Raw genomic sequence first — 19,090 nt, 5'->3', positions numbered from 1 at the left:
ATAAAACAGAGTTTATGTTTAGTGTGGAATCAGTGGAAATACATGAGATTCAGTCAACATGATTACTAAGAAATGACACAATTTAAATTACTTCTTGTGATACTTGGAAAGAAGCACATTCTTTACAGCAAAAATACTGACTTTCACTATAGTGAAAATCACTATCATACACAGTTGCTGGGAGAAAATTTTTCACCTGCAAAATGAAGTGTGCTTATGAAAGTATACATATTAATTTTATACAGAGCTCTTCAGAAGATAAAGCAGCTACTGTTTTTTTGCAAACCAGAATTCTGTGAAAAACTTGGAGAAAAACCCAAGAGAGTGTACATTGGTTTTATATTCTTATAGTTGAAACTTTTAAACATCGTTGTTGTTGTGTTTTAATCTCATTTAAGAAGAAGTGGAAATTTGACAACGTGAACACTCACTGCTAATGGGTGTAGAATACACATAATTGGTTACCTAAGAAACTTGGAAATAATTACTAGGGACTCTGTTTATTTCTCACGTTAGCGAAGAAGCTCCCTAAAGTCAGGAAACATGTGTAATGACTTGCCTGTTGACATCTGAGCTCCAAAGACATTCCTTAAATGAACAAAAGGAGATTTAAAATAATTAAACATTTTCAAACTTCCATAAAAATGTGCCTCTTGCATACGTAAAATAAACATAAAACTGAATGGGATGGAGGCAGGGAAATTATGGGCAGAAGAGAGTGGATACCTGGAGAGGGCTCCACCCTCAAGCCAAAAAGCATGCAACCATGGCCCAAAGTGAGAACTAACATTCCTGTCTTCTTACTTGAATGTTGCCTTTTCCAAAACCACTCTTGACCCTCCCTGCCCATCACTGAGTGCTCATAAAAACTCTAGGCATAAACAGCAGAGAGGAATGCCAGCTGGACATTAGAGACAATGGTTGGACATCAGAGAGAAGTGGCTTGACTTCAGAAGTACATTTTGATGGTGCATCTTTGGAGAGGATTTTGACCCTGAATGACTGGACTTCTAGGGAAGGTTACCTTTCTGCTCTATCCCAGCTTTCCTTCCCCCTGAGAGCTACATTCTCTGGCAATAAAATCCCCTGCATTTACCATTTTCAATTTGTTTTTGTGACCTCATTGTTCCTGGATGATAGACAAGAACTTGGGTGCCAGACAAGAACTTGGGTGCCATGAGTGTGGGTACAAAAGGCTGTCACACCCACCCACCACTGAGCTGTTAACATGCTGTCTGCAGATGGCAAAGATAAATGGACACTGTAACACTTCCTCTGGGGCTTCTAGGGTAGCAAACACCCTCTATGAGATGCTGCTGTGGGGATGATATGGAGTTCCTTCTTGCTGACACCCAAAATTGCTCATCTTAGCTGCTGCACCCTCTCACCTGTGCTTCTCCTCATGTGAGGGGTGGAGCAGTGAGTGAATAAAGATTGCCCCTGCCTGCCCTGAAGTGGCCAGCAAGTTCCAGCACCTGTGCACTCCAGTTCCCACTCATGAATGCATCAGGGAATTGCCATGTTTCACTAAGAAACTTGTAAAGAACTAGAAGGGTCTCTTGTTTATTTTCCATGTTGGGGTGTAATCTCCCTAAAATCAAGAAACATGTGTAACAGATTGCATCTGAGCTCAAAAAAATTTTATTAAATTAGTGAAAGGAGATTTAAAATAATTAAACATTTTTGAGCTCCCACAAAAATGTGCCTCTTGTATGCCTAAAACAAATAGAAAATCACATTTATTAATTATGGATTTCACATTTCTTTGTGATCCCATATTCTCTCATTTTATAACTACATTTAAAATATAAAGACAAGGGAAAAATGAAAATAAAACTTGTCCTCATACACTAGATATTTCTCAAATGGGCACGTTCTTTTGACGATAGCAAGAGTATCTTTTCTCATAAATGAACAGCAATATGTTAAGCACATCATCTATTCACAAAAATACTACAAGTTATATAGAGAAAATGAAAATGTACCATTTCATTTGATAGGAATGGTGAGGCAGGAAATGAGAAGAGTAGAAAATGAACAAAGGCATGCTTTCCTTTTTCTATCACTTAACATTAAGTGATGCCAATTGGTTATATTCCTCCTGGCACTGCATGAGTAGAGTTTTAGAAACCAGAATCTGCTGGGTCAAATAACATTCTTGGCTTATGCACTCCTAACCCTGTTTCTCCCATTACATGGAGCTTCAAGATCATTCACACAAAAAAGCATGCTTTTGAATATTTGGTAACATTTTCTCCTGCTGGTAATTTGCTCTGCAGATTGTAATGTTTCATGTTCTTGAGGAATGATGCAATATTTTTCTTTAGGCATAAATATAGCCCACTGAGAAGAGCGTCAAGATGCAGGATCAAGATGCATTGATCTACGATCAGGATCTACATGAGATATTATCCCATGTGCCTATCAATATTGCAACCCAGCAAGAAAATGACACTTGGTTAGATGTTGCTTGAACTGCACTAGTTTACTTAACCTGATATCACAAGATAACTTCTTTTATCAATTATATTTTACCTTCAGATTATTTGTAAAACATAAAACAAATTAAAACAAAACAAACAACAAAAGTGAGATAACACAGTGATTGAGGATCCTGTTCCAATGCAGATCCTGAGGATTCTCTTACTGGCGTGAAGAATGGTTAACAGCTTTGCCATACTGTGGAAGTAAAATGCATTCCTTAAAAAAAATGGACCAATGAATACATAGCTTTGGCCTTTAAGGTCATGTCAACCAATGCTTGAAACCACAAGGGAGGCATGCTGTCTGAGTGCCAACTGTCATCAATATAACAAATACATTTGAGATGGGGATGTGTTGCTGAGTGGCATTTAGCTTCCTCCCAGAGAAGTAAGCCTTGACTGTCTGCATCAGAATCCTCAACACACAGCCCTGGGTGGTCTTCACTACCCAGCTGTTGGGGCTCAGAAATCTATACTCCAACATATCGTTCTTTGATGTGTTGAACTGAAGAAGAAGCTTCAAGGTCTCTCATCTTCTCTCACTCCCTCTTGTCTTTCAATCCTCTGTGACCCCAAAGTGCAGGAGGAAGTTTTTCTCTAATGTTGCTTATCTGCTAAAGTCTGGACCCATCAAAGAAGAAAGCAAAGGTCTCTTCCCTGAGTTTCTATTACCTGAACTCATATCACAGGAAGAAAGACTGAAGTCTGTCAACACACCCGGTCAGACTTTGGGTCAACCATTGGTTGATATGACCTTAAAGGCCAAAGCTATGTATTTATTGGTCTTTTTTTTTTTTTTTTTTTTTTGGGAAGCATTTTACTTCCACATGCAGCATAGCTGTTAATCATTCATCATTCCAGTAAGAGAATCTCTGGTATCTGCATTGGAACAGGATCCCCAATCACTGCCTTATCTCACTTTTGTTGTTTGTGGTTTGGGTAAGTGTGAAGAACACAGTAAAAGTTAGAAAAACTAGACCAAGTTTAAACATCAAACATTTTTATCACCCTAAAAACAACTTTGTCTTCTCAAATTTACTTTATTTCAAACTTGTGCTTTTACCCACCTCTCTTCAGCATGGGGCTTATCTGTGGCTTTCTAACTGAAATTATACAGCACTTAAAAAAATTACCAACTGTATCTTTCCCTTCTCTTTGTTAAAAGTCATAATTTTAAGGAATTATAATAAAATGTGGAAATGAATGACATTTTGAAAAATGTCAAAAAACAACATATGTTGGCAAGAATGGTGAGAAAAGGGTACAGTTATACACTGTTGGTGAGAAGGTAAATTAATACAACCTCTATGGAATACAGTATGGAGATTTCCCAAATAACTTAAGATAGAACTACCATTTGGGGCCAGGCGTAGTGGCTCACACCTGTAATCCCAGCACTTTGGGAGGCCAAGGTGAGCAGATCACAAGGTCAAGAGATCGAGACCATCCTGGCCAACATGGTGAAACCCCGTCCCTACTAAAAACACAAAAATTAGCTGGGCGTGGTGGTGCATGTCTGTAATCCCAGCTACTCAGGAGGCTGAGGCTGGAGAATCACCTGAACCTGGGACATGAAGTTTTTAGTGAGCCAATATCATGCCACTGCACTCCAGCCCGGTGACAGAGTGAGACTCTATCTCAAAAAAACAAACAAGAACCATATATATATATATACACACACACACACACACACACATATAATTTGGTTCAGCAATCCCAGTAGTGGGTTTCTGCCCAAAGGAAAAGAAATTGTTCTATTAAAAAGAGACCTGTACTCATATGTTTATCACTGCACTATTCACAATAGTAAAGTCATAAAATCAACCTAAGTGTCCGTAACAAATGACTGGATAACTGGATACATAAATGTTTATATATACCATAGTTTATATATCCATGGAATACAACTCAGTAGTCAGTCATAAAAAAGAATGAAATTATGTGTTTGCAGGGATGTGGTTGAAACTGGGTGGAAATCATTATCATGAGTGAAATAACTCAGAAAGTTCAATACTGCATGTTCTCACTTGTAAGTGGAAGCTAAACAACAGGTACACATTAACATACAGAATGGAATAATAGACACTGGAGGCTACAAAATATGAGGATGTGGAAGGGGCATGAATGATGAAATAATACCTACTGAATACAGGTTCCACTATTCAGGTGATGGGTGCAGTATAAGCCCAGAGATCACGACTATGAATATACTCATGTAACAAAACTGAATTTCTAACATCCATAAATTCATAAACATTTTTTTTCGATGGAGTCTCATTCTGACACCTAGGTCAGAGTGTAGTAGTGTGATCTTGGCTCACTGCAACCTTTGTCTTCTGGCTTCAAGTGATTCTCCTGCCTCAGCCTCCCAAGTATCTGGGACTACAGGAGTGCGCCACCATGCTTGGCTAATTTTTGTAATTTTAGTAGACATGGGGTTTCACCATAATAGCCAGGCTGGTCTCAAACTCTGGACATCTTGATCCACCTGCCTAGGGCTTCCGAAGTGCTGGGATTACAGGCATGAGCCACCGTGCCCAGCACATAAACATTTTTTTAAATGAAAAATAAAAGGTAAATAAAAGCATGTTTTCTTAAAACACATTATTATTTTGTTCTTAAAATAATTTTATTTCTTAAAACATATATTTTGTCAGCAAGTATATACATTTGCTAACAAAACCATGGATGCAAATACAAAATATAGCATGTAGCTGTGAGCCCAGGGCCCTGCAAGTGGCATGCTTACAACACTTAAGTTCTCACCACATGGGTAATGAAATGGATAGAAACTGGATATATATAAAATTTTCTCCTTTCTACTATTTCTTAAAGTAAAGTGTTTCCCTGGTCAAAGTCAACTCAAGTTTGCTGTGAGATCAAATGGACACCCTGGGGTTGTGAATAGTCAAATTAAATCCTCAGCTAAAATGCCTCTGAAAGTAACTGCTAAGGAAGAAGGGAGCCCTGAGAAGTATAGTTTAGTCTTCCCCTTTAAGGATGCTGTGAGGTACATTGACATGTTTTAATTGATTGTTGTTTAGTTTGTTTATATGCTCTTTTAAGGACCTGGATGGAAATTAATTTCTTTCCTACACTTTTAAAGAGATCATCCTAGTGAAGTACATGACAATTTCAGACTGTATTTTTCTTCTATTTAAGATGAAATTCACATAACATAGTGTGAACCATTTTAAAGTGTACTGTTCTGTTCGATGAAATTCAATAATTCACATTTTTGTGAATCTATCTCTAGAACTCTTTCTTCTTCACAAATGGAAACTCTGTAACCATGACATGCTAATTCCCTATGGTTCTCATCCCTGAACCAGCAACCACTAGTCTACTTTCTTTCTGTATGAATTAAATGTCCATCAAATGAAAAACAGATATATAATAGAATGTGGTCTATCATACAATGGAACAGTATCCAGCCATAAACCAGTATGCAGTACTGACAGATATATGCTACAATGTGGATGAATCTTGAAAACCTTGTAAACATTTTGCTAGGAGAAATAAACGAGATATAGAGAGTATGATTTCACTTCCAAGAAATATAAGAGTATGTGACTACATACAGATGTGTTTTTTAAAAGTTACATGAGTTTCTACCACTCAAAAATTACCATGTCCATTCCAATATTGCTGGATATGAGATACTGAACATGACCTAACATGGTAATGATTACAATGAGTCAATTAAATCACAGATATCATAATGATTTCTTTTTTGTGATACAATATAGATAACATGAAATTTTATCATTTTAGCTATTTTTTTGGTGTATAATTGAGTGGCCTTAAGAACAGTCACGTTATTGTCCAACTATCCCCACCATCCACCTCTAAATGATTTTATACCTTTCAAAACTGAAACTCTATCAATTAGGAAATAATTTTCCGTTTTGTCTTCTAGCCCCACACAACCACCTTTCAACATTTTATCTCTATGAATTTGACAACTCTAGGTGGAACCCCATATTGGTAAAATAATATAGCATTTGTCCTTTTGTGAATAGCTTGTAGCTTATTTCTCTTAGAATGATGTCCTCAAGGTTTATTTATATTGTAGCATGTATCAGAATTTCCTTCCTTTTTACAGATGAATAACATTCCATTTCAGTAGTGTATGTGTTTGTATTTGTGCACACACACATACATATATACATATACATCACCTTTTTATCCATTCATCCATCACTGGGCAGTTGGCTATTTCAAAAGTTCACCTGTTAGCTATTGAGAAAACATGGCTAAGAATTTGAGCATACAAGTATCTCCTGGAATACCTGCTTTCAGTTCTTTTGAGTATATACCCAGAGGTAGAATTGTTGGATCACATATGGTAGTTCTATGTTTACTTTTTTGAGGAGCAGCCTAAGAGTTTCCCACAAGGATTGTACAATTTTACATGCCAATCAACAATGTGAAAGAGTTCCAGTTTCTCCACATCTCCATCACAACTTCTTATTTTATGTTTACTTTATTAACAGCCATCCTAATGGATATGATGTCAATGATCCAAGAACACAATTTATTTTGCATTACTGAGAATGTCAACAATTAAGACTTTCAATGAACTGGTTCAAGCTCCAAACACTCAACAATGAACCAAACAACAAAAATTCATGCCCTTAAAGAGCAGACCTTCTGGTGTGTGGATACTGATTGGAAACAGAGCAACTGATTTGCACTATGATTGTGGCCAAGATGGATTGAGTCATAGATTTGACTGGAAATTGCATCCACTTCTGCCACTGTCAAGTTTTGTGACCCTGATCACAAGCCTTCATTTTTCATTTGTCAAATTAGATTGGTTGTATAGGCCCATGGGAACATGTATGAAGACATAAACCACTTTCACACACCAGCGGCTCCTACTTCAGCCAGATCCAAGAGAATCTGCTCTCTGTTCACAGAATGAATACAACTAAATAATAACTCTCAATTTGGCATTTTTCTTCTGTTTTGTCTCTCTTACATTTTCTTTTTAGGTTCTATGGTACTTTGAACTTGAGGCTCAGTTTCAAATGCATTCCATGTCCAGTTATACCAATGCAATGACGAATCACAAAGTGAAGCATGTGGGATATATTGCTAACCATGTATAAGAGCTTGGAATGTCATGTTCTGATTAAGAGCAGTCAATTAGGGCTAATTTCTGGTGGGAGTGCAGGTAAATATTATCTTGCCTGCAACTTGCAGGTGAGTGACTACACAAATCACATTTATCTAGCAACCTTCAGTACCATTGCCTTGACTGCTGAGATCAGGAAATATCTCTCTGCTGCTTAGTGTTGTTCTCAGGAATTCAGGGGTGGGATTGAGGGTGCTTCCTAATTGTAGACCCCTCTATTTAGACCTCCTGAATCTCTTCCATTAACCTGATACTTAAAATGGTATCCCCTAGCTCAATCAGCCTCCACGACACTAACATAGAACCTTCCCTCTGTTATAATTGATGAATGGGTCAGTAAGTTAGTGATGCTACTACCTTCTGCATTAAGTATTTGAATTACACTTTTTGGACAATATGAATATCTCAAATTTCTTTTCCTTTCTTTCTTTCTTTCTTTCTTTCTTTTTTTTTTTTTTTGGAAACACAGTCTTGCTCTGTTGCCCAGGGTGGAGTAAGGTGGTGAATCTGTTACTGCAAACTCCACCTCCCAGGCTCCACTGATTCCTGCACCTCAGCCTCCCAGGTAGCTGGGATTACAGGTGTGTGACACCATGCCCAGCTAATTTTTGTATTCTCAGTAGAGATGGAGTTTTGTCATATTGTCTAGGCTGGTCTCAAACTCCTGGCCTCAAGTGGTCCTCCTTCCTTAGCCTACCAATGTGCTAAGATAACAGATATGAGCCACTGCATCCAGCCTCGAATATCTTTTTCTACATTAATTTAGGGATTACCCATTTTGAATAGCAATAATGTCTGTTTCCCAAAGAACAAAAGGAAAGTTTCCAAACTTGAACTTCAAATGAATAAGCTCTGAAAAAATTATAAAAGGCAAGCACTGTTAACTTCCTATCATTGGTATCTTCAAAAGTTAGTATAAACAAAAATTCCACTGTAAATTAAAGAAATAGTAAATGGGAATCAGGAATAATATCCTATTTGTACTCTTCCATGTATATCTTAAAGTGTTTAATAATCTATTAATCTACACGTGCACCAGAGCTATTATTCCCGAATATAAAGTATCTCAAAGTTAAGAAACTTTCTGAAATAGAATAATAAAAACAGAAATAAATTTTGGTACTATAAAAACCTTCTGTTAACATTACCCACAAAACCCTTTATACTTAAGCTGGCCAACCTGTGGCAAATGAGAGCATTCAGGCTGGCAAAAAGTAAAGCAAGTTTATTTACATGCAAAAGATGAATCTCTACCAATATCTAACATCTCAAATTCAGAAATACATATATCTTTGCCTCTACAGTAGGAATCACTGGCATAATCCTAGGAAATTTTTAAAAGTCTGAAGAACTTCTCTATAATGGCCATTTTTCTTTCCACCAACCTAACAGTCTGCTGGAGATGCATATGATGGTATCATTTGGAAGAAAAGTATCTCTCCTGCTGATCAGTGAACTAAGATTTTATGGGGTTTAGGTATCATTTTTATACACTTAGGTCCTGTAATCTATGGCCTAAAGTTGGATCTTACCAGATATAGGTCCTAACACCAGTAGAGGTCAGGCTGGCATCTGTGAATCAGACACCATTAATACCACCTTCTCTAAAACACCTAACTTGTTTGCATGTTACATAATCATTATTCACCTGTCTTTAAAACCAGGAAAGGATGTTACATAATCTCTTCCTGGTACTGTGGGGTGGAGAAAGAGTAAAAATAAAAAATAACATCATCTCACAAATCTCGGGTTCTGGCAAATCAGATGTGTTCTAAAGAGAAGGCTATGACATAGTTGATTTTAAGAAAAAAAATTAGGCATTACAAGGCCATTCATTTCATTAAAAGTCCATGAGTCACGTTAAAACGGTAGATATATTTGAATAAGTCCCTTTTATAAAACCTGCATTAATCTTTGATATTAATTTTTAGGAACCTCCATTTTCAGATGGCACATGCCTAAATTGCAATTCCAAGGTAGAACATTAATGAGCATTTGTAATCAGAATTAATAATAGAGGGAAAAGGTGGAAATAATACAGCAAGGTAAAGGTTTTGTATTATATTTATAACCCTGTAATTTAAGAAGGAAATGTGAAATATAGCTCTGTGTATTGCTGAAGCACAAGCACAAGTTTTGTTACAAATGGGGAAAAACACTTTTGCTCCTTGTCAAACTGATGGAGAAGTTTTAAAGGCTCAGGGAATAAACTTGTAGATACTGCATGACTATATTATTTGAATGCAAAGAGAATTCCAGACTGTCCTCAGATCATCTTACCAGAGTGTGGCCTAGTAAGTAGAAAGCAAGGTGGAATCCTGAACACAGTGGTTGTGCACACATATGGAATGAAAGCACCTGAAAGTACCTATATTGACACATACATATTGCAATAACCATGGATTGGGTGGAGTGGGTTGACCAATATTCTCCAAAAATACATTTCTACCTGGAAACTATGAATGTGCTCCTATTTGAAGATAGGATCTTTGCAGATGTAATTAGTTAAAGATCTTCAGATACAATTATCCTGAATTTAGGATAAACCCTAAATCCAGTGACTGGTATCATTACGACGAAAGGAGGCCTGGCAAGGTCATCAACACCTGTAATCCTAGTATTCTGGGAGGCTGACGGGGGTGGATTATCTGAGGTCAGGAATTCGAGACCAGCCTGGCCACCATGGTGAAACCCCATGACTACTAAAAAAATATAAAAGTTAGCTGGGCATGGTGGTGGGTGCCTGTAATCCCAGATACTCAGGAGGTTGAGGTCGGAGAATTGCTTGAACCTGGGAGGCAGAGGTTGCAGTGAGCCAAGATCATGCTACTGACTCCAGCCTGGGTGACAGAGATTCTGTCCCCCCACCACCCCCACAAAAAATAGAAAAGAAAAGAAAGGAAAAGAAAAGGAGATGACACATACAATACAGGGAAGGCAGTGTTGTGAAGATAGCAACAAACACCAGGGACACCAGAAGCTGAAAAGGCAAGAAAGAATCTTGTTCTGGAGCTACCCAGGGAAAGACAATCCTGCCAACACATTTATTTTGAACATCTGGTTTCCCAAATTATGAGAAAGTAAATTCTTCTTGTTTAAAGATAACATTTGTCATGATTTGTTATGAAAAAAAACTAATGCACCAAGATTACAGGATCATTTAGAAAACATGCCAGCCAGTTGCAAAATTCAGCACACCTCTTAGAAAACCATGGTTTATGATCTCTTCATAATGAGTGATTTTAAATGCCCATGAAAGATCTAAAGAAAAAAAATTATACTGTAGAGCTCTAATGTTTTGCTTTTATAACTCTGACAGTCTGTTAAAAATATAAAGATATGCAGATTTTCTTAAACTGTAGGTTTTAATTCAAGATCAAATGCATGCAACAAATATAAAACAACTCCATTCAAGCTAACCTACATATAGTAAATTGAATAATTTGTTAAAATTTTATTTTCTATATCATTTTAATGGATTTTTACCCAGAAAACAAATGTTTTTACAGAGGTCTAGGAATATTATTCACAAACTAACCAAGAGCAGGAAAGGTCATCTAAGAAGGTATTGAAATCTTACCCTCAAGTTGTAACCTAATTTTCCAACTCACAATTAGAAGACAATGAATGAAACATCTAAACAAGGAGGAGCTAAACTTGAATTTCCATGTACTTGGCCTTCAATTGTACATGCAAAAAAAAGTCAGCTAATGGAACCTAAACAGCAGATCTTCCAAAGCCTCAACATAATCAGTTAGGGAACTGGATAAAATCTTTTCCCCCACACAATATACTAATTCATATAGTAACACAATCAGACCGGAAAGCTAAGATCTATGGCCATTACTAATTATCATATCACAAGATATGTGCTCATTATACACACTTCTGTAGATAAATACACATTCATTTAATTCCAAAGAAGAAACATGCTTTAAATAAAATTTCACTTTATCTTGATGAACTTGAAGTGGCCATTTTTTTGAGAAAGGATTCAACTTCCACAAGAAAAAAATTATTGGATCGGAAGTGAAAGGAAAAAAATCATAATAAAACAATAAAATGGTCATGTTGCATGAAGATAATAAAAGGAAAAAACGTATCTGATCACATAAAGTAAATACCGTAAAGTACAATTAATCAGGATTCAAATCCATAAGTCCTGTCAAAATAAGAAGTGGAACTTTCATGTTTCCTCTTGCTCAGTCGTTCACATGATGAAATCACTTACCTAGTATTCCCAGACGGTAGTTAATGGTGATAACGATGACGTTCCCATAGCTGGCCAAAATGCTGCCATCAATCATGTTACCGGTGCCCTCCATGTAAGATCCCCCATGGATATAGACCATAACTGGCTTCTTACTGTTCTGTTCATGAATATCTGGAAAAAAAGCCAAGTAAGGAAACACAGTAAACAATCTTACTGACTCATTCACTGATACTAAATTAAGAACAAAGGAGATTCACTGATTTCCTTATTAAGCTATAGATAAAAATTATTAACAGAACAGAAATGGGGAAAAAAAGAAAAGATATTCCAGTGATTATAGTATTATTATCACCCTAACATATGTAAGTGACAAAAATTAAAGAGATGTAATAAAAAATGGTAAAAGAATCCAAATTATTTAAATGCTTTATATTTTCACAGGGACTATAAACTCCCATGGTGACCGGTGACCAGTAATTACTCTTCATAATTTACTTTATTATTTAAATTAAGAATGATATAAAAATAGTGATTTGTAATGATAGAAAGTTAGAGACCATCTGCGGAGCCTGCTCTCTGAAAACTTGTGATTAAAACAACATATTTATAACATTAATCTGCCATTAGGGCTGCATTTAATCTTCAGAAAACTGACCTCCCCTATAAACATTTCTAGATACAGATATGTGTATGTGTGTGTGTGTGTATACAAATAATGTAAATATCTTTGTTACTAAAAGAAAAATCCAAGTATCCATGCATATTTATTTTCACTTTTTTCTTTAATAAAGATTTTTTTTCCCTCATAATTCACAGGGACACTTTTGAAATATGAGAAAGGAATTCTGAGGATATGAATTACCATCGTTTGGATGATGGCTCCAATTTGAATGAATTATGATCACAATTTTACTGGGTGCATACACAAGACATGACATACCCATTGGTCACAGTAAAGCACACAAAAGAGTGTCAAGTTACCCTAGTATTTATTTGCAGATATTTAATCCACGGTAGAAAAGTGTCTTTTATTTTCTCATATAAAATTCAAATATAAAGTAAAAATCTTTGATTAATCACTTATTCATCATACTCTATGGGAAATGTCTTCTGCTATATGAATAAGAAATGGCTTTTCTCATGATCCACTTCTTCTTTCTGGTTCCTAATTTCCTGTTTTTGGCCTTATTTCCTTTACCACTACAAGCGGTTGGCTAGTAAATTGTGGTAAAAAGAATAAGTTGAGATTTTGAGGGGCTGCTTTAAAGTGCTCCTTTTGAAAATATGTGAAATTAACATCTCTTACCTTTCATAAAACATAGAACAAGATTCTCTTGAACTTGTGGAAGTAATAACCAGTTGTTATATTAAAGCAAAGTCAAAAAATCACAGCTTATCAATATTAAGAGAAAATTAGATGGCGTTTTCATGGTGATAAACATTCACCAGGAATAATGTGAAAACAGATCATAATTATCAAAAGGAAATATGTTAGAGGAGACCAAACAGGACACAAATTAGAGCGGTATAAGGTATGAGAGAACAAAAGTTTATTTCATTTTTATGTATTTGCTCAATACTGATAAAATGTCAGGCATTTGGAAGCCTTTATCAAAGAAGGGGTACCTGAACTTCTACCACCATCAGAATTGAGACCTCTTAGAGAGGCAATGACAACCCTATGAGCTCAGTAATAATCAAAATGTTAGGGGAAGACCAGGCATGAAAAGAGTGTTGGCAATACTTCTTTTCTTGGAGAACAGTTGATTTATGAAGATAAGCAAGGAGGGGAGCAACTACAAGAATTGGTCAAAAGACGCTTTCAAGGAAATGGGGCTTGACCAGCAAGGATAATGCAACACTCACTTTTGGGCTTGGCATTTCAGACAGAGGCCCAAAGGTCCAGTCAGGGCCTTATTGTTTAGGAAAAATAAATAGAATTCCCTACATTTTGCTACCCAGATGGGAAAAAATTTTACAGTTAGTTAATTGTATAGAGCCTTATCAATGAGGAAGGGCTTGCTTGAGTACTTTCTTGTTGCTTCACCTCTTTTAAAACAACAAAAACAAGAACAAATTTCTTCTACACAAAGGGGAGAAAAACAGTGTGTATGTTTTCTGCATGACTGTTCAGACCTTCCATCTTTATGAAAAATATTTCCACTAGTGCTAGATAATCTATTGAGCAATTTTGTCACCTTAAAAAAGAAACTTTACAGCAATAAAACATTTTAAGGAGAAACATGTTTTCAAAGAACCGTGATGTGAAAATGAAGATGCACATAGCTAGCTTTTTGTCCTTTTTCGGTTCTGAGCTACTTCTTATTATTTTTCTATAAATGTTGTAAAAGGCAGTACTGAAAGCATCAGGGCTCATTAACAACAGCATCTTGTTAAAACGCTTTTTGATGTACTTCACTGTGAGCAGATTATTGGATGCCTATGTTGGAATGAATATGTTTGCAAAGAATACCAAACCAAACAAACAAAATAGAAATTTCAGTCCCATGAAAAAATTATTCTAAGATGCTGCAGAGTTTTACAGTTTGCAAAACTAATTGGGAAGACCGAAGCTCCAAAGTAGTATATTAACTTACAAAATAACATTCGGAAGGGAGAAAAGAGACTATACATGCATACTTTAAAATTCTATTTTTTCTTCTTGTGACCAAGCCAAAAAAAGAAAAATAAAAAAGGTGGCCTTCTCTGTAAACAGTATTTCATTACTATTTTCACGTATAGAAACAATGTTTATACTTCACACAGTAATTTGTTTCCAGTATATGGTAACTGGGGTTAAAAATGACAGTGGTTTCTATACAAGAAGAAAATAAAGAAGCACACCAAAGTGTACTAGAGTTAAATAAGTGGAGGAAAAACAGGTTGAAATAAAAAAAAAGAGAGAGAGATAGATATAGATATAAAATCATACATCAGGGTTGAGCTTTGAAAAAACAAAAAATACCTTCATCTTCACTATGGTCATTACTGGTTCTATCATCTGCATTTCTCTTTATGTTGGTTCCTGGGGTGATATTGAAAAGGAAAATAAAGGGATGAAAGAGAATTCAGAAATGACATGTTTGCAAGAAATCCAGAAAAGAGAAAGATGCTACCTAGTAAAAGAAAAAAAAAATGAATGTAACACAAAAACTTGAAATTGGTTACATTTGGATTTCAAAAAAATGAGATATGGAAATGCAAAATGCATATAAACATAAAGATTTCAAGAAGAACAAATTCAAAATGTTACTATGTTACTTGTAAAAAATATTAGTTATACTGTAGATATGCAGTTGGGGGTTAAAATGATGCTATTGCAAAAAATGCTAATGTGAGTTTTAAAAAAAGAGAAAATAGGGTGCAGGAAATCAACATGGCACATGGATACATATGTAACAAACCTGCACATTGTGCACATGTACCCTAAAACCCTGAAGTATAATAAAAAAAAAATAATAAACTGTAAACAAAAGTATAAAAAAAGAGAAAATAAACGTATTAAAGATATTCCCCACGTTCTTAAAAGAAATGCATATGGCATATTTGACAGTATTTTGATTTGAACATATTATAATTTAAATATATTTTTGAAATATTACTGATACACTATGGTTAGAAATTTTCATAAGGCAAGCAAAAACACATACAGCAAACATGGGAGTACTTTAATCAAAATATCAGAAAATTGATACTAATTGCATGTATTAGAAACTTAAAATTGCACAATCTCTAAAAGTTAGAATGTCCCTGAATCACTAAGATTTACCTCTACTCCATGTTTAAAGAACAACTACCCATTATTCAGTATTGTTTTCTTCTATTAACATCTACTACTTGCAATAAGTATTTAAGTCAGGACAAAATATTATAGACTATGTCCTCTGTGTTTAAAATAGTTATTAAATATTACTTGAAAGTTATTGAGTGTGAATTTGTTGTACAAAATAAAAATTGAAATCACCTACCTGATCACCTCAATAATATCTGCATAGGAAATTTAATATAGGCAAAATGCAGGAAGAGGCTTAAGGATAGCAAAAATTAGGCTATGTTCTTTGTGTACAGAGCACCATTTTGCTTTTTATAGCTTCCAGTTTTAAAAGGTGTGAACATTTAATTTTGCTTGAATTACTTAAAAAATTGGCTCAATTGTTTCCTTTTCATAGACAGATATAGCCCATATGTGCATATCCCACTATCAATCACTTTAACTGTGTCAATCAATTAAAACAATCTTTGCCTTCCTATAGGGTTCTAGGATAAGTGGATCAAGGCAGAGGGGAAATACTGTCATGTCTAATACTTGTAAGTGAAAAACATTTTCCTGTTCTACATAACTCAGAAGAGGTTAAACATATTTTGAAACCAAGACTTGATATTGCTATTTCCATACATCAAACAAAACTTCAATAACTTTCATTTCATGGGGCTTAATACTCTTTGAAATCAGACGTGGGTGGGTGCGTGGGAGTAACAGCCTTGCTGATCCACTGTTGGTCTTTATAAGATATGTCTTTTTCTAGGCATTTCATATAAATGAACTCATATAATATGTAGTCTTTTGTGTCTGGCTTCTTTAACTTTACATAATATTTTCAATGTCCATCCATATTGTACCATGCATCAACACTTTTTTAAGGCTAAATTATTTTCCATCCTATGGGTATACCACATCTTTTAAATTCATTTATTTTTACTGACATTTGGTCTATTTCTACTTGTTGATCATTATTAATAATGCTGCTATGAACAATTATTTTTGTAGCTGTGTACCATTTTTTGCATGGATATATATTTCATCTCGTTGCATATATATCTAGGGCTGAAATTTCTGTTTCACAAGGCAAATTTATGTTTAATGATTTTCTTTGAAGAAATTGACCAATTACTTTCCAAATTAGATGTAATAGTTGGCATTCTCACCAATGGTGATATAAAGGGTCTCTATTTTTTCTATTACCTTGCCAACACTTGCCAATATCTTTTTATATTTTTTTGGTGTAAAAGAAAAAGCACCCTTTCTTCCATTTTGATGTTATCTACTATAGAACAGTGTTTTTTTAATTTTATTATTATTATACTTCAAGTTTTCGGGTACATATGCACAACGTGCAGGTTTGTTACATATGCATACATGTGCCATGTTGGTGTGCTGCACCCATTAAATCTTCATTTAACAATAGGTATATCTCCTAATGCTATCCCTACTCCCTACCCCCACCCCACAACAGTCCCTGATGTGTGATGTTCCCTTTCCTGTGTCCAGTGTTCTCATTGTTCAATTCCCACCTATGAGTGAGAACATGTGGTGTTTGGTTTGTTGTCCCTGCAATAGTTTGCTGAGAATGATGGCTTCCAGTTTCACCCATGTCTCTACAAAGGACATGAACTCATCATTTTTTATGGCTGCATAGTATTCCATGGTGTATATGTGCCACGTTTTCTTAATCCAATCTATCATTGTTGGACATTTAGGTTGGTTCCAAGTCTTTGCTCTTATGAATAGTGGCGCTATAAACATACGTGAGCATGTGTCTTTACAGTAGCATGATTTATAATCCTTTCTGGATATACCCAGTAATGGGATGGCTGTGTCAAATGGTATTTCTAGCTCTAGATCCCTCAGGAATTGCCACACTAACTTCTACAATGGTTGAACTAGTTTACAGTCCCAGCAACAGTGTAAAAGTGTTCCTGTTTCTCCACAACCTCTCCAGCACCTGTGGTTTCCTGACTTTTTAACGATCACCATTCTAACTGGTGTGAGATGGTATCTCTTTGTGGTTTTGATTTGCATTTCTCTGATGGCCAGTGATGATGAAAACTTTTTCATGTGTTTTTTGGCTGTATAAATGTCTTCTTTTGAGAAGTATCTGTTCATATCCTTCGCCCACTTTTTGATGGGGTTCTTTGTTTTTTTCTTGTAAATTTGTTTGAGTTCATTGTAGATTCTGGATATTAGCCCTTTGAAAGATGAAAATGTTGCAAAAATTTTCTCCCATTCTGTAGGTTGCATGTTCACTCTGATAGTAGTTTCTTTGCTGTGCAGAAGCTCTTTAGTTTAATTAGATCACATTTGTCAATTTTGGCTTTCGTTGCCATTGAATTTGGTGTTTTAGACATGAAATCCTTGCCCATGCCTATGTCCTGAATGGTATTGCCTAGGTTTTCTTCTAGGGTTTTTATGGTTTTAGGTCTAACATGTAAGTCTTTAATCCATCTTGAATTAATTTTTGTATAAGGTGTAAGGAAGGGATCCAGTTTCAGCTTTCTTCATATGGCTAGCCTGTTTTCCCAGCACCATTTATTAAATAGGGAATCCTTTCCCCATTGCTTGTTTTTGTCAGGTTTGTCAAAGATCAGATAGTTGTAGATATGCAGCATCATTTCTGAGGGCTCTGTTCTGTTCCATCAATCTATGTCTCTGTTGTGGTACCAGTACCATGCTGTTTTGGTTACTGTAGCCTTGTAGTATAGTTTGAAGTCAGGTAGCATGATGCCTCCAGCTTTGTTCTTTTGGCTTAGGATTGACTTGGTGATGCAGGCTCTTTTTTGGTTCCATATGAACTTTAAAGTAGTTTTTTCCAATTCTGTGAAGAAAGTCATTGGTAGCTTGATGGGGATGGCATTGATGCTATAAATTCCCTTGGGCAGTATGGCCATTTTCGTGATATTGGTTCTTCCAACCCATGAACATGGAATGTTCTTCCATTTGTTTGTATCCTCTTTTATTTCATTGACCAGTGGTTTGTAGTTATCCTTGAAGAGGTCCTTCACATCCCTTGTAAGTTGGACTCCTAGGTATTTTATTCTCTTTGAAGCAATTTTGAATGGGAGTTCACTCATGATGTGGCTCTGTGTTTGTCTGTTATTGGTGTATAGGAATGCTTGTGATTTTTGTACATTGATTTTGTATCCTGAGACTTTGCCAAAGTTGCTTATCAGCTTGAGGAGATTTTGGTCTGAAACGATGGGGTTCTCTTGATATACAATCATGTCATCTATAAAAAGGGAAAATTTGACTTCCTCTTTTCCTAATTGAATATCCTTTATTTCCTTCTCCTGCCTGATTTCCCTGGCCAAAACTTCCCACACTATGTTGAATAGGAGTGGTGAGAGAGGGCATCCCTCTCTTATGCGTTTTTAAAGGGAATGCTTCCAGTTTTTCCCCATTCAGTAGGATATTAGCTGTAGATTTTTCATCGATAGCTCTTATTATTTTGAGATACATCCCATCAATACCTAATTTAT

At 35.7% G+C, this 19,090-nt stretch overlaps 1 protein-coding gene across 1 annotated transcript in view; it reads right to left on the bottom strand.

The window, feature by feature from the left end:
* Positions 1 to 1,400: 1,400 nt before the first annotated feature.
* The window catches only part of LOC116812227 (neuroligin-4, X-linked-like), a 193,960-nt gene continuing 176,270 nt past the window's right edge, over positions 1,401 to 19,090 (bottom strand). The window contains exons 3-5 of the mRNA XM_058434441.1: positions 14,802 to 14,861; positions 11,855 to 12,007; positions 1,401 to 1,591 (exon numbers count right to left, since the gene is read on the bottom strand). Of these exons, the coding sequence (XP_058290424.1) occupies positions 1,401 to 1,591; positions 11,855 to 12,007; positions 14,802 to 14,861 (404 nt within the window). The remainder of the gene's footprint in view (positions 1,592 to 11,854; positions 12,008 to 14,801; positions 14,862 to 19,090) is intronic.

The sequence above is a fragment of the Hylobates moloch genome, unplaced genomic scaffold, assembly GCF_009828535.3.
Source record: "Hylobates moloch isolate HMO894 unplaced genomic scaffold, HMol_V3 SCAFFOLD_25, whole genome shotgun sequence".
NCBI classification, from domain to species: domain Eukaryota; kingdom Metazoa; phylum Chordata; class Mammalia; order Primates; family Hylobatidae; genus Hylobates; species Hylobates moloch.
The sequence above is the reverse complement of the archived record's forward strand: the minus strand, read 5'-3'. Positions and strand labels throughout refer to the sequence as shown.